Here is a 21,808-nt window from a genome sequence, read left to right on the forward strand (position 1 = left end):
AATAAGCTCATTTCTATCAACAATTACTTTATATGTAAATAGACTAAACTGTCCAATCAAAAGACACAGAATGAATAAAAAACAAAATCCATGTATATGCTGACTACAAGAGACACACTTTATTTTTATTTAGATATTTATTTTTTAAAGTTATTATTTTTTTAAAATCCTCACTCAAGGACATGCTTTTATTGATTTTTTAGAGAGAGAGGAAGGGAGAGGGAGGGAGGGAAAGAAAGAGAGAGAAAGAGAGACAGACAGACAGGCATCGATGTGAGAGTGAAACATCAATCAGTTGCCTCCTGCACGTGCCCCAACTGGGAACTGAACCTGCAACCTGGGTAAGTGCTCTGACCAGGAATCAAACCCATCACATTTCGGGGTATGTGACTATGCTCCAACCAACTGAGTTACACCAACCATGGCAAGAGACACACATTAGATGTAAGGACATTCAAAGTGAAGGGATGGAAAAAGATATTCCATGCAAATGGAAACCAAGAGAGAGGAGTACCTATACTTAGACAAAATAAACTTTAAAGCAAAGACTGTAATAAGAGACAAAGAAGGGTGTTATATAATGATAAAAAGGTCAATCTAACAAGAGGATATAACATTTATAAACATGTATTCACCTAATATAAGATCACTTAAATTTATATAAGGCAAATATTAAAAGATAAAAGAAAGAAGTAGAGATCAATACAATAATAATAAAAGACTTTAATAACCCTACTTACATTGGTGAATAGATCATTCAGACAGAAAATTAATAAAGAAACATTAGCCTTAAAGGACATGTTATATATGAAATGAACTTAACAGATATAGTACATTCTATCCAAAAGTAATAGAATGTACATTTAAATTTCATAACTTGTTCAGGATGTATTTTCACTTCTTTCACAGACAGAACCATTTTGTTAGTTTCTTATGTATCCTTCCTGAGTTCCTTTATGTATATCCAAGGAAATGTTAACTATATAAACATTTATATCCCTCATTATTATACAATAGTGTATTATATATTCTGAGTTTATATTTTTCATTTAACAATTTATCTTAGCTCTATATTGATACAAATATGCAGAGTTTCCTTATTTTTTAAAGTTACCTTGTCCTGTAACTTATTTAACAAGTCCCCTATTAACAGGCATTGAAGTTGATTCCATTGCAAGCAATGCTGCACACAATATTTTGCACCAATGTGGACTCACCTGTAGAATACATTTGTAGAAGTGGAATGACTAGGTAAAAGCATATAGAATTTTTAACTTTAGTAGGCTGGGGAAGGGAGTGGAGGGGGGGAAGAAGCAGAAAGAAAGAGCACATGTGTGTGTAAATATAGAAATAATAAAGGGAAATCAACGGAGAGAGTACATAGGTATAGGTGACCTATATACTCTCTTCATTGATTTATCTTTATCAATTCTTTTGTAGATTTGAAAATTATTCAAAATGAAAAGTTGGTAAAAATTCAAATTATAGCTTCAATGCTCTCATTTTATATAAATGATAGAATTGAGTCTCAAAGAAACAAAGCAGGTTAAAACAAAGTGTCTCTCTCTTTGAGAAATGAAGTGATTTGATTATGCTAATGAAAATAGAAGCAACTATATGAAGCGTAAATGTTGGGTTCCTGCAAAGACAATGAGGCAAACAGGAGACTGAAAAAATCCACCTATGCGTCACGTGCTGAGCTAACTTCTTTCCTCTGCCTTTTCTATGTCTAGATCAGCCTGGGCACTATTGATATTTCGGGATGATTCTTTGTTGGGGGCTGTCTTGTCTACTGTGGGATATTAGTAGTATCATTGGTCTCTACCCACTGGATGCTCATAGGCCTCCCCCTCTTCTTCTGTCTATCCATTGATGTACGTGGGATTATAGTCCCCCACTATTATTGTATTGCTTTCTATTTGGTTGTGACAACCAAAAATGTCTCCAGATATTGTTCCCTGGGGAGGAAGGGGGAGCAAAATTGCTCACTGTGGAGCAGCACTGGTGCAGAGAGCATTGGCCCTCATCCCTCTAATCAGCTTATACTGGAGATTCCTCCCTGAAATACAGATTTTTAACTGCTAATGACTGGATTCTGGCTTTAGGGAAGCCACTGATGCTTCCCTAAACTCACTTGTCATTACAAATTATGAAAATTATAAACTATGGCAACTTCATTACATTTTTCCATATTTTAAGACTCTTTAGATAATCCATTAAAATGTTAATATGAATGAAGTCAGTGTTTTTGATATTAAAGTATTATGGATCCCTAATATTGGAATCACTTTGCTAAAAGGTGATGTGTTTCTACTAAATGTATAATTCTGTTAGAGACACAATTTAGAAATTCTTCCTTGACGTTGCTATCTTTACTGTCCTGACCTTGGAAGATTGAGGTGAAGTGTGATTGTACTACAGAAATCTCATTACTTTCTGTCTGCAAATATTCTGGGAGACATAACTCCTACGACTTGGTATTTACCTTGGAATAGCAAACTAAGAATAACTTGGTTCTATAAAAGGGAAGCGTGTTTGGCAGAAATTCCTGTTACATGTAAAACAACCATTTTACTAAGTTTCAGTTCTCTGCTTTAGGAATCTTCAGTACAGTCAGCCCCCTGTATCCACGGGGTCTACATCCATGGATTCAACTAACCACAGAAAAAAAATACTGGGAAAAAATGCTGTGTTGTTGGTGATGTGTACTATGTAGCCAGCCTATGATTGTGGTGTCTGTACTGAGCATATACAGATTCTTTTTCTTCTTGTCACTATCCCCTAAACAATGCAACGTAACAACTATTTAAATAGCATTTACATTGTATTCAATATTATAAGTAATCTAGAGATGATTTAAAGTATACAGGAGGATGGGATAGTTTATATGCAAATACAATGCCATTTCATATTAGGAGACTTGAGCATCTGTGGATTATGGTATCTACAGGGAGTCCTGGAATCAGCCCCCTGCAGATACCCAGGGATGACTGTATGAGAATACAAAACATGTAAGTTTTCTGCTCTTCAAGCAATTTCCCTGAGAAATTTGATTATTTCCATAGAAATTATTTTACTACTCTACATTTCTTTTATTATGATGAATAACTTACTGGTAACATTTTCCAACTGCCCAATAGAGTTGTATTTTTAAAATGTTATTCTGGAAGTCTTCTACACACTCTAGGCAAGTGGTACTAACCACAGGATAGCTACTGGTTATGAGTCCATCTGAGTCCGTAGATACATACACCACATGAGTACTAACTGGGAGAGAAAGCTTTGTACATTTGTCAAAATATTTCTGTATTAACCAATCATAAGCATACCATTAAACACTGACATTCAAACAAATAGTGTTGAAACGATGAACAATTAATTTAAATGTGAAAGAAAACACAAATGGTTATGGGTTATCATTGTAGTTTAATGTTTATTCTATTAAAAATAATTTTGTAAATTAGTATCCATTCTATAAAACATTAATCATAATGTTCAAATAAAAGTAATTCAGTTATTTAAAGACAGGCTCTCAGAGTGACATCTGATTTCTGTAACTGTCATCACAACAGCCTGAATTGAGCCTGTGCTAACATTAACAGACACAAAGTACATTTTTACATGTAAAAATAGAAGGAATTGATAAGTAAGTACACCTTTTCTCATGGAGACCTGAGCTGAGCCGTATTAATCTAATTAGATAAGTATATACTCAGACTGCCACATGTCCATCCTTACTTATCTGATACAAACAGTGACAATTAGGAAAACTGGGAAGCATGTGCACCAGGAATTAGTGGAACAATGAAATAATCTCCTGCTCTGGGTACTTAGGCAAAATTGTATTTCCCTAGAAAGAAATTAGGCAAATTTACTAGATTAGATTGATAACTATGGTTAAATCAGGGGAAAAAATCATATAAAATACAAAACATAAAACCTGTGCAGCAGCACAAGCAAAAGTTTCAAGCAATTATATCCTTTCTTAAAGACCATCGGCATCAATAAACCCATGAGGAAATACACACGAACATGCTTTCAGGTACATGTAATCTATATAAGCTAATCTTTACCTTTGTTTCCCATGTGATATAAAAATTTTTATTCCTGATTACAAGCTGTAAGGATCAAAGCTGAAGAGATAGCACTTTACAATATTATTTTGGTCTCAGAATTTGAATTTGACAAGTATTACTCCTGTGAATAAATGAGATTTGAAATATAACACATAGAGTGCTTTTGAAATTGTGTATATAAAACGCTTCTTCTGTGCTATATTCTCAAAATGGCAAAAATTACAAAAGCATGACATGAATATCCCATGGTCATGGCACTGTGTACTTTGCTATTGGGCTTCAAGGACCCCTTGCGCACAGTGCTCCAGTCAGTCTTAGCAGTCAGATGACATGTAAGATAAAAACACATCTTACTAACGGATAACAATGTCACAATTTCCAATATCAGTATGAATCAGTAATTGGGTTTTAGAAGAGAAAAGACCAACTTACAGAGAACCTCAGGAACACCAACTATACCGTTATAAAGTTATTTTGACTAAGTATAAAAAAAGTCCTTAAGAAACAATTTTAAAACTTTATAAAATTAATTATACTTTGTTTTACTTTTTCAGTGTGTCTAAATCACTGACAAGGTAAGAAAGGTCAGATTTTATGATCTACCATTTACACACTAAGAACAATGGATAGACTTTTCTGAGGATTTTTTTCTAGGGTTCAATCAAAAGGAAGCACTTCCTTACAATCAAAGATAGCCAGAACAGACCACCTTACCAAGCAGTAAATGAGCTCATAGCCATGAAACCTTTATTTAAGACAATGATCATGTGTTTGGGGTATAGGAGTGCAGAGAACAGCTCTGAGTGAAAAGTTGGATGAGGTGACCTCTAAGGTCACTTCCAACCCTACCGCTTTGTGATCTGTGGCAGTGTCTGGCTAGATTATAAATGTTATCTTTTACTCCAGATACATGAGCTAGTATTTTAAAATTATGTTTCCAATAAAGCTTAATATTACTTACCTCTGCAACTTTGAGAAATTCAGACACGCGCGTCATTCTGGTTAGAAATCGTTTGTAAATTTCTAGAGCATCTTTACACTGTCCTTTCTTCATTTCAAAAAACTTTTCTAGAAGAGACAGACAAGGATTTTGAAAAGAGTATTATATTCAATTTCATTCTAAGCTTATGTTAATACCATTACTTAAAATTGAAATTAATGTTTGAATCAAAACACTTGGTGCTAAAATCTGTAAGAGGTAGTAATGCACCTAAACAAGGAGACCTGAGTAGTTTAAAAAAAAGGTGTTGCCCAGCCAGGCATGGCTCAGCGGTTGAGCATCGACCTAGGATCCAGGCGATCGGGGTTCGATTCCCGGTCAGGGCACATGCCCGGGTTGTGGGCTCGATCCCCAGTCGGCGGCGTGCAGGAGGCAGCCGAGCAATGACTCTCTCATCATTGATGTTTCTCTCTCTCTCTCTCTCTCCCTTTCCTTTCCTCTCTCTGAAATCAATAAAGATATATATATTTTTTAAAAAAAGGTGTTATGTTCTACCCTGTCTCACATGAAATAGTAGAGGCAATGAAAATACAGTTAAAGTAGAAGAACACATGAATTATCACAACAGGTGAAATTCATGGCCCATACCTCCCAGTGCTCCGTTTTGGAAAGCAGCGTCAAATTCTTTGTGATAACAATCTCAGCGTTATGGGTGACTGCACCGAACAGCATCCTTATTTCCTTACTAGCTCCCTCTAAACCAACAATTTCACATCATAAAGCAATAACCTAAAAAATTCCCCGAATTCACTACAAGAATTCTCTACAATGTCTACACTCTGTATAAACTGATACTTGCTTTTATTGGTTGTAAATGATTTCTTTCAAACAGTGTAATGTATTTTTTAGTTATAAAATAGTGGTTTTGTGAAAAACATTTGGTTGACCAAGCTCTCCTTGACTTCCTAGTCTACAACTGTCTCCTCTTTCTCAACCTGCAGCTTTCTCGTCAGAAAAACAGAGGACCTTGCTGTTCTCTTCGGTACTCCTAAGATCAGCCATCCCGGTCATTCAGGTACTATGGCTCCATTACAACTGCAGCACCACAGTGTACTTTCTCCACACCGTTTTGAGGAAAACCAGCACTATATCCGTGCTTTTGCCAGCCAGTCTTTCATCAATCCCTTCAGTCAATAACTGCTGCTGCTGCGGATGGCGACACGGCAGGCCATCGTCTGCATCAGCTCCAGGCAACTCTGGATCACAACCGATGGCGCAGGATCATCGTTATTTTATATTTACATGTGGTTAAACACATGCTATTCTTCTATTCGCTCAGACTTTAAAAGTTCTTGATTTCATTCAGCATGTAATTTTACTACCTCAAAGTATTTTAAATTTTCTCAAGAAGGGTTTAATAATATATAATTACACAAAGAACTAATTATTAAGGGCAGCTACTCATTACCTTCTGTTGACAGTCTTTTTGTAATTTTACTTTTAGCATGGACCACCCCTGCAGGGCATTCAGGGGAAGCAAACATACACAGTTTCCTACATGTTAAGATTTGAGAAGGAAGTGAGCTTAAAAAAATGGCCAAAGCTAAAGCTATATTCTTTATCCACACTATCATCTTTTTTTATGCTATAGGTAAGATCATGGTGCTATAAGGAAACAAATATTTTTTAGTTTAAAGTTTTGAAAATAAGAACTTATTCTGGTAAAACATACTTTTCTTTTTTTCTTGTTATACAGTCTTCACATAAACAATCTCTTCCAAATGTCTAAACTACTTTTCTTTATTATAATCTAAGTTTATTTCTTTGCATCAGATCTTCAGTAATAACACAAAAAAAGAGACTCAAAATAATCACAATTTCCTTTTTAAACCAATGCATCAAAATTTTAAGCAACTTTTCTCTGTCTCCTTTGGATGCTTTTAAAATTGTATTTATCATGGTAATTTAGGATTCAGCAACAAAAGAGATTCAATCATGGCTTTAGGTCATAGTCTCATAACTTTCTATCACAGTAGTAATGACATTGAAAGGCAACATGTACTGATACAGGCAAAGTTGTGAGGTTTCCTTGTCCTCTTAGAGACCAGGGCAGATTCCAGAGAAATTAACACTTTTAACAGAAGGTATGTGTCACCCAGAAGTGAGCCTCTTTCTTTCATACTAAAGACACATTGGTTTTCAGTATTTTGAAATGATCAAATTTGACATTTGTAACATGAATCTTTGTAAAGTACTGATACATTCCCATCATGTTAGTATTAACTTTCACAGAATTACTGTCTTAGGAAAGGAGCCACATGAAAAGGAATCTCATCTCTGAAAGACACACCAAGGCTTTGCATGTGAACTATTACTAATGACCATCAGTCAGTAAGGGAAGCATCTTCTAACCTGAACATCAGAGTTTCAATATAGTGATAAAATGTTTGTGAAGGTTTTTGCCACCAATATTGATTCCAATATGAGACACAGAGAATTGGTCATGAAGTCCTTGATTAAAACGAACCCATAATATATTTATCAAGTTAACTCCTAGCATTACCTAGTAAACAAAAAACACACCTGTCTCAAAACACTTAGAATACTAAGTGTGCCTATGTTCTAGATTGTTACTTGCACAAGAGCTATTTGTCAGCGCAGAATGAAGGCCACTCCAACCAGAATGTTCTCTCACAGGAATGTACTCCTCTACCACTTTCAAAGATTCAGGGTCTTTAATATGAAAAAGTGTAACTCTCCTCCTTTTCTGCTCCTAATCTTAGCCAATAGGCTATCTTTTTCAAATTAAATGAAATAAAAGTATGTACTGAAGGGTTGTTATTTAATATAAAGAAAAAATGCATTCTTACTACAATCTGTGAATTCAATATAAAGAGAAAGTAGAGCAGCATTTAAGTAGCTGTTCAAGGCAACAATAGAGGAGAAGCACATGGCTTAACATGTTTGTTAAATGAACTGTGGAGCTGATATAGCCAACATTCTTGAAGCAGAAGTGGGAATGAAACAAGGGTCCACAGGTGCGAGAGGGTGAGAATGAACTAACTGAACACCTCAAAGATAAGTGAGGTTTTAGATTTAAAAGACTAATTATATATAAACAGAAACAAGAAGATTAGGAAGGGTAAATTCAAGAGGTCAGTTTTAGACGTTTAGTTTTAGGTAAGAACACAATATTTAAATTTAAGTGTCTACAAATAAGACATGCAAAAGTAAAGCTCAGAATAAAGGTAAGGACTGACATAATTAGATTTGGGACTCATCATCACGGAGATAGTAGGTTTTCCAACGAAGAACATACAGGAACAGCAAAATGGTAGATGGTTAGAAAGAAACCAGCAAAAGCTCATATTTATGAGTAAGATCAGTCAGCAAAAGAAAACAAAAAGTCTATCTTATTTGGCTTACTGATAAACTCTCCCATCTGAAATAAAGGTAATATGGTTTTGAACTGCCTATTATAGGCACCAATCTTTCTCTACTAAAGGCAAAACCTCCCAAGAGCCCTGTATTCAGTGTTGGGATTGGCTCACCTGTCCTCCATTCTATCGTTTTCTAGACTCATGAGAAGCCAGGGTTCCGGATGTAAATAAAGCAGACCTGTGGGAGGCCTAGAAGGTGAAACTGAGGCAGAACCACGTTTCCTGTACCTTTTCAGCTGCTCCTTACAAGTGATAAAATCTTAGAAGTATGAGTTTATCTTTCAGCAGCATTGCATTGTCTGCTGTCCACTTTAGGGGTTTTGAGGAGTAAATGTTATGGTGGTGGCCTCTTGATATGACTCCCTACTCACTGGATTATAGCTTCAGGTGCCTGTTCTCCAGCTTCCTAGGATTGCAAGGCAGTCAGGGTGGTGGGAGCAGCGATTTGCTTTTAGCACACCTTAAACTGGTGGCCTCAGTAGTAGCTCCCCTAACGTGTAAGAACTTAGTATTCGGAAGTCATCTCAGCAGGCGGAGCCTAGAACCAGTGCCTGCAGGCTTCCAACAATTACATAAGCACCTACCTTCCTGTATCAAATCCCTTTTTATTTACAATATGTACAGTACTTTCTGTTTCTTGAATGGACACAATATTTAGTACCCATACTGGCTGTAGAAATAAGACCCTCAAAAATGTTGAAAATGGGAAACTGGGAATAGATATGTAACCTGATTGGATTTGCTGGCAGCGATGACCACCTGTAACTATTGGAAAATTGGATTCTTATAGTCTGTGCTGCACAGGAGCAAAATAATTACTTAAATGATCATCTACGGTTTTCTGAAATGAGCACCCAGAATTAAGCATATCAGACCAAGCAGCTGCTGGGATAGACCACCATGATGGGAGCAAGGCAAACAGAACTGTGGGGTAAGTGGCTGCTCCTGACTCCCCTGAAGAGCTTATGAAGGAAAATGACAGCACAGGATTTGAAATTATTGGCTCAAGGCTCCATTTAGACTGTGGTACTTCAAGCTGGCCTAAAATAACCTTATCTCTTACAGACACAGGGCTGTCAGAGCTGAAAGTCAGATAGAGTCTAATCTAGTGAGTTGCTGAATTATAACTTCTGTGGGTAAGTTAAATTTCCAGCCTCACCGGTTTCCTTTGTGAAAGTTAGGGCTTTTATTGTGAAAGAAAATTGGAAACAAAAACAAAACGCTGGGGTAGATTCATACCCAAATGAGCTATCCTTGCTGGAAAAAGCTTCCCCTCTTAGTCTGAAGAAGGTGGTCCTCCCTTGCTTAGAGATCTTATAATCCACCCACCTTTCATCAGGGAATGAAAATTCTCCTCATACCCTATCCCTCTACTTCTTATTCCCTTCCTGCCAACTGCCTCGATACCTCGAATGAAATTAGGATCCAGCAATTCTAGCATGCCTGAGGGAGACAGACACGAAGTCTGACCCAGGAGGAGAAACCACACATGCTAAAAGAAGTGCAAGAATCTGTAAATTTATGTTGGCAGTAGGACTGCCAGACAAAAATGCAAGACACTGAATTAAATTTAAATTGTAAATAACAAATAGTTTTTAGCATGAGCATGTCCCAAATATTGCACAGTATTTATTAATACAGAGTCATTCATGTTGATCTGAATACAAATTTAATGGGGCGTCTTGTATTTTTTCCTCCTGAATCTGTCCATCCTAATTGATAAAAATCTAGAGAATTGGAATGAATTTTAAAGGTTCTGAGCAGGAAAGGAATCTTACATTAGAGTTTATAATGTAATTGATAACTTATCGATTTGGGTGAGCATACCAAAATGCTAGCCTTGAACACAGTGGTTCTCAAACTGAAGTCCCCAGACTGGCAGCAACAGCACTGCTCAGGACCTTACTAGAAATGCAGTTCTCAGGCCTTTCCCCAGACCTACTGAATTAGAAACTCCAGGTTAGGGTCTAGCAAACCTGGATTTCAGTAAGCCCTCCAGGTATTCTTAAGGAAGTTTCTAGAAACACAGACAAAGCACTTTTTTTCTCCTAAAAAGGGACTGTTACCAGAGTGACTAGCACAGGGGAAAGGACATACCCAGACTTTTCAGGGACACAAACTCTAAGCTGATGCTTCTCCCTGGGGACTCAAAATGTCACTATATGTTCTACCAATCTGAGTAGAGGCTCTATGGAGATTAGGTGATAAAAGAAAACTATACCCAGTGGATGCATGAAACTATCTGTGGTTATTTCCCAAGTTTCTTGAATATATAGTTGGAGTAGAAATATTTTTAATCTTGCAGAGTCCCCACACTGGTTTCCTAGTTTCTGCAAACAATCAGGGTTAGCATTCCATCATATCCCCAGTTAACTTGGGTATCTGGTTTGTGCAAAAGATGCACGGATGGTAGAGAGTAACAGTAGATTACTGTAAACTTAATCAGGTGGTGATGCTTACTTGCAGAGATCCAGATGAGTCCTTACCAGTGTAAAATCAGCACAGCTCCTGACACCTGACAGGCATCTATCAAGCTAGAAAATTCTTTTATCTCTATCCCAATAAACAGAGTCCATCAGAAGTAGTCTGCTTTCATCTGGCAGGATGCCAGTACTCCCTCACTGTCTTATTTCAAGGCTATCAACCTCTCTGGCTGTCATAATCCCAGGGGATATCACTTTGATGACATTATTCTGATTGTATCTAGTGGGCAGGAATTTCAAGTACGCTAAGTGTCTTGATAAGATACATGAATAGCAAAGGATGAGAGGTAGAATCTATGAATGTTCAGGGCCCTGCTACTTCAATGAAGTTTCTGAAGGTCCAAAGGTCCCCTCCACGGTGAAAGACAAATTGCTTCACCTTGCACCCCCTATAACTAAAATGCAGGCAAAAGTTCGCTGAGCTCTTCTGGTTTGGGACGTAACATATACAACATGTGTGTACTGCTCTAAACAGAATATCTGGTACAGTATCAAATATAAATTAGAATCCAGTCAAAGGGAAGGCTCTGCAACCTCTCCAGAATGGAGCCACACAGGCCTCTGCTCCTGCAGATCTAAAGGAACTCAACGTGTCTGCATCAGCTCCAAATGCAGCAGAATGCCCTGGCTTACTCTTCTAGGAAAATAAAGAAGTCTTCAGTGCTTTGGAGCAGAGCCATGTCTTCTTCAGACAGTAACTAATATCCTTTGGGAAAATTGCTCTTGGCTTTCTTCTAGAGACTTAGATTCTCACCATAGAATATTGAGTAGTCATGAGACCTCAAGTGTTAATCTAATATACCAAACCATAAAGTTGGACAAGTGCAAGAATATTCCATTATTGAACGGAAGTGGAGCATCAGAGATCAGCCTCAAGCAGATCCTGAATCCTGTGCAGGTTGTGCGAACAGGACTCGTATTCCCAGTGTACCTCGTCTTCTGCATTGACATCTCTCCCTCAAATCATGCCTGTGACCTGCTGACCAGGGGACAACAGAACTCAAGCTTGGTTTGGAGATGGTTTCTCATGCTGGCACCAGTTGGAAATGGTCTGCTGAATCATTATATTCCTACAAAGGTGTGACCTTGGGAGTGAATGAAATCTTTTATTGTGGGCCAAGCTTTACGTAGGATATCTATCTGATTTTTCACTTTATGTCAAAGAAAATATGACGAGACATACAGAAACACACAAAAATACATGCAGTAACTAACTGCTGGCCTGTTTGGGGACTTGGAAAAAAATAAAATTGGAAGATTAGTGAAGAGTGGTCTGGAGAATAGTAGATGGACCTCTGGGAATGAATGAAGAACATGAGATTATTTTTATCCCATGCAAATGCAGGCCAAAGGCATACACCACAGAAAGGCTCTCAATAATCAGGGGGATAAGAGGACTCCATAAGCTGATGAACTAAGTGCCGTTGCTAAGTCTTCAGTCTGCCAATACCTGGGGTCAATGCTGAGCTTCCACCATGGCGTCATCCACAAAGGAACAGGGTAAGGATGAATTCCTAGCGGGGAGAGCAGTGATCTCTCTATACCGTAACAGGCAGCTTATCCTGCACGTGGATTTATCATCTCGGCCCATATTGCTCTGCCAGTACCACCATCTGTGGCATTACTCACCATCACGGTATCTCACACAACACTGCCTCTATTTTTACTGCACACGAAGGGAGACAACAGACTCCACAGAATCCATCAGTCTTCGCATGAATCCCATCAGTCCAGAAGTGGCTGCCTTACAAAATGATGGGACAGCCTGAAGAAGAATCCATTTCAAACCTGCTCTAGGAAGATACCTTAAGAAGTTAGGGATTCTAGTGTATACTCTGAACCAATGATCAATGTACGGGTCCAGGAACCCAGGAGCTAGAGTGGCCCCTCTCACTGTTATATACTGAGGTGGCAGTGGCTGTTTGTTTCCTGCATATCTGCAGGGTGGCATCACAGGTAGTTGTTAGCATAATGGAGCAGTTATTTATCATTATGGGACTTATTCCAAGAGGCAAAGCTTAGATCCTACTCCTTTAGTCATTCCGAAATATAGAAAAGCACCAAAATCCCTGTATGAAATCCCTTCCTGCTTAAAATACCTAGAGAACTTCCTGTTTCCAGCACTTAGCTTAATCTCAACTGATGAGAGAATACACAGGGAAATGTGACCGGACTAAATCATATATTTAGATTTTCATGTATTCAGTCTGCGGTGTACAAATCTTTGCATTCTGATACAATCTTTATGCAAACATCATTCAATGGTCTACCTACCAAGTAGGTTAATAACTCCATCGTTGTAGCAAGCAAAAAGTTTGATAAGATCTTTGAAAAGAAGCATAAATGCAGCATTTATGACACCATTTGTTAGCTCATTTGGATGCACCTAGAAGATGAAAAGTTAATATGTTAAGTCATATCAAATGACAATTTTTCTTAGAGTACATTAACATGTCTCAAATGATTACTAAGAAATTCACCCCTATTTTACAAATGTTTTATAATTCTTTTAGTAACCCCACCAAAAGATGGACTGTGTTTTTCTTGCTTCAATTTAAGTCAATGAAGTTGGTCCTATCAATTATAAGACATACAAACATTCTATTAGATCAGTCATCCATAGATGTTCAAAACCCACTTTTTGAACATCTGGTCTTTTTTTGCTTTTACTGTTATATTACATTCTTCCACTTCCCCTATGTAATGTTGTCTGTGGAAGGGTTCAGGTTCCAGGGCCTGCAGTGACTCAGTGAGGAGGCGTAGCATGGGGAATAGATACCTTACCAGCTACCCCTAAAACAATTCTTGAACCTCACAGCATTCACCCATCCACCAAATACCCTAATCACCAACACAAAGAATAATAGTTTCTCTTAACCCCCCAATCCTTGTTCACAACTTCTCAAGCTCTGTTTTTCCCCCTTTATAACTTTTCTCCCTTAAGACAGTACCATTATTGAGGGCAAAAAAAGCAAAGAAAAAGAAATGCACAAAAAGGAAAAAAAAGTTAAGAGAAGCAATTCCATAAATACCTAGAGTTAAGTCCTTACTATAAAATCTGCCAAAAAACAAGATGGTTTGCTGCTTTTACTGAAATGTCACAGGAATTGGGTGGATGACTAGAATTCAATTATAGAGTAAACCATATAACTGTAACAGAAATTTTGTTATTAATATTTAAGAAAAATTGTTTTAAACAACTACCAAAAGAGGGGAAAGCTAACAATGTGAGTTAAGAATCTTATTACATGTCAGAATATTTTATTTTCATGAATCAAATGTTTAAACTTTTTTATTTTGAAATAACTGTAAATCCATATGCCGTTGTAAAAAATAGAGATTCCCAGGTACCATGTACCCAGGTTCTTCCAATGGTAACATCATAGAAGTATAGTACAATATCACAGCCAGGATACTGATATTGATACAATCCACCAATCTTATCCAGAGTTCCCCAATTTTACTTGTGTTCATGTGTGTGTGCATATTTAGTTCTATAAAATCTTATCACATGTGTAGGTTAGTGTATTTACCACCACAGCCAAGACACAGGTATGGTTTTAAGAGACAAGTCACACTGGTTCTGTCACGAAGAAGGACCTTGACAAAACAAAACTAATTCTTTGGTGGATGGTGTCATTTAAGCAGTCTGTATAAAATCGCTTCTAACAGTAGGCTGAGTTACTTAGCTGCCTGCCAGTACATTTTGCAGCTACATTCTGTCAAAGACAACAGGAGACGACCATCCTGCTCCAAACCTGGGGTTCCAAGAATGCATTGCTCACATTTTTCCACGACTTAAGTAAATATCTGGTAAACTGCTCGGACAATCTGGTCAATCATGTCTACCGTGCTAACAGCTTCAGCGTAAATGAGGGAGATCTAAATCTGCTTCCTGAGGATATTCCCAGCTTTACTCGTAGCCTACCTTCAAATAAAAGACAACACTGACTGTATAAGAAAGATTTGCCAGTGAGATACATACATCGAATTCAAGCAGTGCATCGATCTGTCCCTGCAGTATTGGCATACTCTTTAGTAGCTTTTCGGGAACCATTGTCCTCATTACACCATCGGCCCTACAATTTTTTAAAAAAGGAAAAAGATAAAACTTCCTTGTACATGGAAAATTCAAGACAAAATGCATTGTTCTAAGCTGTTTCCCCCCTATTTCCCTGTTAATTATGTGGGATGATTTTGAGACATGAAGAGGTTGTGGGTGATGCTCCCCTGAACTCCTCTTATCCCTTCTCACTCCTCAGCCACACAGCAACACCTTCTCTCTGCACCTCCCTCGGCGAGAAAGCAATGTGGTTTGGATGAGAGAGGTCAGTTTAATTTCTAAATGGATTTTTAAAAATCTATAACAGATAATAGTATTAAAAATCTGTTTCCTAAACGCCAGTTTGTTTCTGAGAGAGAAAACATGTCGTGGAAGTCCTCAAAACCTGTAGGACTGAGAGTCCAGATGTCATACTAGGAACCATCCATGAAGAAAAATGCATGCTGATGTCCACAGTTTGGCCAAAGGAGGATAACTGTTTAACTAACTGCAGAGGATGCAACTGGAAGCTAGTGCCAGAGGGTGCGTCAGACGGGGCACTGAACCCTGGACCCACCCACAGGCCTCTCAGGGAGCCCCTGCACCCAGGATGGTCCAGCAGTGGCAGGACTGAAATAGGTTAGGAACATGCCCAGGTGATGTGCACAGGCCAATGATGGCAATTTTCAAGGTCTTTCCCACTTCAGTGGTAGGAAAAGCATCCCACGGTGTTCTTATATTTTCATAAAGGGGTGCAGAAATTTCTAAGAAGGCTGCAGACCTGTGGTGGAGAGGCCACGATGCATCTGGGAACATCAACAATGATTGTCCAGGGCCTTGTTAGCAGTCAGAGGAAGAAGTATGGACTAGAATCATCTCTAATAAGGAGGGGTTGAAATAAATCTTAATTTTATAAAATGTTCACCCACAAGGAACTAATTTATTTTGAATAGGCAAGTTTAATATTGTTCATCACCATGATTAAAAAGCTCAAAGCTAAGGCTGGGCAAGCTATTAGAAGAATATAGCTTTTTGTGTGGATTCCTGAGACCAATATATTACACCTGCTACAATACCTTGTCATTCTTTCAAGGGAGGAACAGGCACAAGATTTGCACAAATTTTTGGCTGAACACTTCTGATTAAACTCAAACATCTATTTAGAGGGAAATAAATGTTAATTAAGAATTAAAATGTGTTTCTGTTTCAGTGAGGTTTTCTTAATCAATGGTTAGTATTAATAATTAGTTCAATTATGGTAGGTGTGTGTGTGTAATACTAGGACTGCATTACCTCTCAAAAACAGATCTCCCCCATGTACACAGTTTAGTTTAACCTCAATCAGAACACATTGAAATAATTATTGTCAATTTCAGTCACTGTTCTTTTAAATAAACTTTATTTAAATTCTCTCCAAAGATATATATGTGTTTAAGAATTTTGAATTGATTTTAACAAATAAAATGTTATAACATTTCAACTCTGAGCATCATCAGATTTTACACAAGAAAATATAAAGTGATGCATTAGCTGGTTTGGCTCAGTGGTTAGAGCATCAGTCTATGGACTGAAAGTTCCTGGGTTCGATTCCAGCCAAGGGCATGTACCTTGGTTACAGGCTTGACCCTTGCGCTGCGTGCAGAAGGCAACCAATCGATGTATCTCTCTCACATCGATGTTTCTCTCCCCCCCTTTCCACTCTCTTTGAAAAGCAATGGAAAAAATACCCTTGGGTGAGGATTTAAAAAAAAAAGTAATGCATATTACAACCTCAAGGCTAACTTCTATAATATTATTGAGGATTTTTTTCAAGTATTTGTAAACTAGGCCTTTATAATCAAAATCAGTTGGCATTTAAGTTTAATTAAGCCCGGCTGGGTGTGGCTCAGCGGTTGAGCATCGACCTAGGATCCAGGCGATTGGGGTTCGATTCCCGGTCAGGGCACATGCCTGGGTTGCGGGCTCGATCCCCAGTTGGGGATGTGCAGGAAGCAGCTGATCAATGACTCTCTCATCATTGATGTTTCTATCTCTCCCTCTCCCTTCCTCTCTCTGAAATCAATAAAGATATATTTTTAAAAAAAAGTTTAATTAAAAGAAATTAAGTATGCTTCAAGGACATATTCTGCTCAAATAAATAGGAGAAAGGAAAAACCTACCCTTTCTTCACTCTGGCAAAATCAAATGCCATCTGTCTGTAAGAGAATGCCTTTTCATTCAAATATCTACTGTAGCGCCTTATAAAGGTAGACATATCATAACCTGGGGAAGGAGCAGAGGAAATAAAACTAATTAATAAAATACCTCCACAATTGTGCTTTGCTTAGTACCAATTTCCTTTGCCTCCCCAAATGTAAATAATTCTAAGATGAGGTCAATAAGTGTATCAGACAGGCCTCCTTTAAAATCTTACTGCAGGCAAAAATACTTTTGGCATGAGACATTCCATGACTATTCAGTTTAGTTACGCTACCATCCTTGTATAGGATGTCTGTTCTGATTTTTCCTTGCATTTTTGTTCACTGTTTCAAATAACACCCTGTTTTAGACTTAACAGATGTAGCTCTCTGAGAACTCTCCCCTTGCTCGTGTGCTTGCCTTATACGTAACAGTAACCAGTAAATATGATGAATGAACAGATGATTGCAGTTTGAATTGCATTCATTTATAAAGAACATTCCCTTAGGACTGTTACCTGCTTTTTAAATTGGGACAATATCTTTCATTTCACTGCTTCTTGCACCACTATAAACAAACCACTGTGGGTCTAGCATACCCATTGTTACCTTTTAAAGTAAACACTAAAAAGACAAAAATAAAATTTAAATAATTTACATGCTGAGCCACTTTAATGATGGGATACTTAAAAGCTAGTATAAACTAACTATATATAGGGTATCCCAAAAAATGTATACATACTTTGAATAATTATTAATTCCAATGGGTTAAATCTGAAAAGAAAGAAACATCAATTGAGCTATCAAAAAATGTGTGTGTATACATTGTTTTGGGATGCCCTATACTTTTCATTTTTTTCTTAAACACCCAGGGGAGCTATCAGTTATAATAATTTTGTATTAATAACCTCACTTCAAAAATAAAAATAATTCAGCATCAAAAACATTAGCAAAAAAATGATAAAATGAATATTCTCACCATGGGATCCACTTTTGTCCAAAAAATTGCTGAGATTGAATAGTGTATTTCTAGAGGCCAAATACTGAATAAATCTCTGAAAAACAAAAATTAGAATTATACATCAATATTCTCAAATCATACCTTTAGATAATTTCTGGTACTAAAGGGAGTTTTTATCTTTACAAATTCTCACTCTTTTCTTTTACTTAGTTATAAATCTTCTTAGTCTCTTGACTTTTTTAAGGCGCGGGGAAAGACTGAATAATACTCACTGAGTTAGAATTAAATTGTATGATCTTTCATTTCTATATATAACAGAAACATTGCAATTTAATAGGATTCAGTAGGCATCCTATACAAAGTGGGGAATTTTTATTGTATTAATGTTTTCCAAAATTAAACATTTTTATGAAAGCAAATTTTCACTTAAAGGCACAAAGGAATATTTTCTATGGGAAAAATAATTTTATTGTTCCTTCTTCCTAACATTTTTGCCCGCCAATACATTTACATGGTATACACATTTAGGTACCTGTAATACTTAATACGTATTTACCTCTACTAAAATGTCTAACAACATTTGCTGTTTGAAAAACAGCTAAATAGAAGATTAAAACTACTCTAAATGAATTTGAACCATATATTTCCTCTTTTTTTCCTCCTAATTAGTGAAAACTCGAAGGGCCTTAAGTAGTCATCATACTCTTTTATAAAAGCCTCACTCCCCCACCCAAAATAGAAAGTTTACTTAGTTTACCTCATTTCCGTGCACCATTAGATGATGTGTTGTGACTAAAGCTTTAAATACAACCACCCAGCTACTGTTTGTTGCCCGCTCGAAGAGCGTGTCGGCCATCTGAGGAATATTAACATTGGTCTCGTTGGTAGCCTGGATCAAATCTACGAAAAGAAAAGATATCAATCAATGATATTCATCATTATATACTAAACTTCATTTCAAATGTTAAACATCTAAACCTGTTCACTGAAATTTCAAAATTGCTTTGAAAATAGTTAATAAAAATTTAAAATTAAACTGTATTATTTTCACACATATATTTATGAAGACATAAATATATTTGTTACCCAATATAGTTGTTTTTTCTTGAGCTTATTTTTTTCTATTGAATTCTCTTTTATACCCTCTTCTGAATTTTACCTATTTTCTGTTACCAATGTCATTTTTAAATTACAAACTCAGGAAAGCTAAGCCTCATATTAATCTTCTTCATTATCCCTCAAAGCATAATTGTCTCCAACATGTGGGCACTTACTCTACGTACCATTTGAAGTCACTAACCATAAATGTATTTTTTGAAATAGCTAAAAGCATATTTCACTTGGATTTTCATTTTGATGGATGTTAATAAATACATTTGTCACATAAGTATCAGAATGAGAGCAAATAGTAAAAGGAAAGAATTTTACTACACCCATCTAAGCTTTCAGAGAACATCATGCATGCACTAAATTGCTATAATTTGACTTGAGTTTCTATGGGAGTAAAACTTTGTAATACATTCACTATCCACACCTACAGTATGATTCCAGGTCTATTTCAGGAAAAAAAAATATACAGTGGCCAAGAGGGGCTGCCCAGCATTCAGAAAACATGGTAGGTGTCAAAAAGTTAGCAGAGGCAACCAAAGAGCATGTGCTAGCAAACAAAATCTAAGCCACACCGGGGCAGTGCAAATTTAAGAGGAAATAACACAGACTTCTTTTGCAGGCCACACCCACCACACAGATAACTGCTGGCATACCCAGTTCCTAGGAAATCGCAGGCAACAAACACAGGCACAAATCCATTCTTTTCTTTACTCAGAATCCACACTCATTAGTCATTAAGCTATATATTTGTTTTATGCATTTCTCTATTTTACAATAAATAAGGTTTTAAAAAATTGATACTCCATCACTAAAAATAGCTCTTAATTTCTAGACTAAAGTATCAATAATTGTTCTGACTTACAAGTGGACCAAACCAGGCTTATTTCTGACTTTATATTTATTTTAAATTCCAGTCATCATCCCTATCCCCTTAACTCCCCTCCCTCAATATTTTCCTTTATTGGAATTCTGTACGTCCTTCAAGAAATCCCTCCTGATCCCTTTTAAATGCAGCCTCATGTGACCTCCCTCTGTTTTAAAACTTGAAGTGTTCTGCTTTGCTGGGTGTTCAGATTAGATGTGTGTCTGTCATAAGTTCTTGCCATACCAAAGCTCCTTGAAGATGGAAACAGTCACACCAGTGTCTGTTTCCTGTGCGGCCCTTCTCAGAGCGCAGTGCACATTAAACTTCTGTTGAGCAAAATGTACACAAGCTATACTTTAGCCCCAAATATAAATGGTTCGTTGAAAAAGAAAAATCACTATGCTATAACACTGTTTTCTGAGACAATATCACGGGACTAATTTATATTTGAAATTCTGTGCCAGTCATAAATTCTCCTATTTGTTTGTTTACTGAACTGGGCTCTGGGAATACTGAAATGCATTGCTGGTCAGAGGAGACAGAAGCATGTTCGGATAACAGAGAAATCCCTGTAAGAGATGAGTAAAGAGAGGCGACATAATAGAGCAGAGCGAGCCCTGGGCCAGAGCCCAGCTCAGCCCCTGCCTAGATGTGTGACTCCAGGCAAATTAATATCTCTTAGATTTGGGCCCTCATAATTTAAATAGGGGTAATAATTACTACTTTTCAGGGCTATTATAAGAATTGCAAATGGTCTAAACAAAGCAGGTGCCCAAAATAAATGTTTGTAAATACTGTTATACATATACTGCATTATGAGAATACAGTGGGACATTAGGGAAGATCCCACAAGAAGGGCCCTAACATCAGCTACGACATGCCAGAGGAGCGAAGTGTGGAGCCATAGGAGGTGGTGTGTCCTCAGACAACTGTAGTGGTCTCAGGGCTAGGTGTTGGCAGGTGGTGAATAGCAACTTAACTAAGAGCTAGGGAATGGCCAGTGAGGGATCTCACACATGATATCAAAGAGTTTGGACTTCACCCTATGGACTAACGGGACCTCCTGGAAAAGTATTAATAAGACTTCACTTCTAGAGTCAACCACATTATTCAGCTATCTGCAAGGTAAGCAGAGGCACAGGATAAGCAATAATCACCTTTGCCTAGAGATACTGGGAGATGTAAAAATGGCAAGTGAGAAAGCCCAGCTGAGAGTCAGAGATGACGTAAGCCTAAACTAAACTAAACTAAAGGCAATGAAAATCGGGGGAGATGATGGATGGAACAGAAAGATATTTATGAGGGGTACACCTGACAGGATTTGCAGGTGACTAAATGGATATTAAGAGGTGAAGGGCAAAGGAATTTATTGGCATCAAGGTGTTAGCAGTATTCCCTTACTGTCCTTCTGTAGAATCAGTAATGATGTCACCTCTCTCATAATGACCTGATATCGATCATTTATGTCTTTTTTCCCCCCTTATTGGTCTAACAAAGGCCTTTCAATTTTATCAGTCTTCTCAAATCATCTCCACAATTCAAGAGACCATGAAGATCCAGCTGGGGTCGCCCACCCTTTGCTATAGCCTAGAAACCCTCTCATGGCAGTAAGCTGGGACGACCCTAGAACTCACCTTGCTCGTTTCCCATCTCTCAGGGATCCCTGTCCTTCACTGCTTGATGTCCAGTACATTTAAAAGTGATTTGATAAACT

At 37.4% G+C, this 21,808-nt stretch overlaps 1 protein-coding gene across 2 annotated transcripts in view; it reads right to left on the minus strand.

Moving 5' to 3' along the window:
• SNAP91 (synaptosome associated protein 91) overlaps positions 1 to 21,808 on the minus strand; it is a 110,210-nt gene that overhangs the window by 61,102 nt on the left and 27,300 nt on the right. For both annotated transcript variants that reach the window (XM_081140714.1, XM_081140713.1), the window contains exons 3-8: positions 18,877 to 19,019; positions 18,138 to 18,213; positions 17,141 to 17,243; positions 14,925 to 15,018; positions 13,214 to 13,325; positions 5,038 to 5,144 (exon numbers count right to left, since the gene is read on the minus strand). In XM_081140714.1, coding sequence (XP_080996840.1) covers positions 5,038 to 5,144; positions 13,214 to 13,325; positions 14,925 to 15,018; positions 17,141 to 17,243; positions 18,138 to 18,213; positions 18,877 to 19,019 — 635 coding nt within the window. The remainder of the gene's footprint in view (positions 1 to 5,037; positions 5,145 to 13,213; positions 13,326 to 14,924; positions 15,019 to 17,140; positions 17,244 to 18,137; positions 18,214 to 18,876; positions 19,020 to 21,808) is intronic.

Source organism: Miniopterus schreibersii (genome assembly GCF_964146895.1).
Source record: "Miniopterus schreibersii genome assembly, chromosome: 6".
In the NCBI taxonomy this organism is placed as follows: Eukaryota; Metazoa; Chordata; class Mammalia; order Chiroptera; family Miniopteridae; genus Miniopterus; species Miniopterus schreibersii.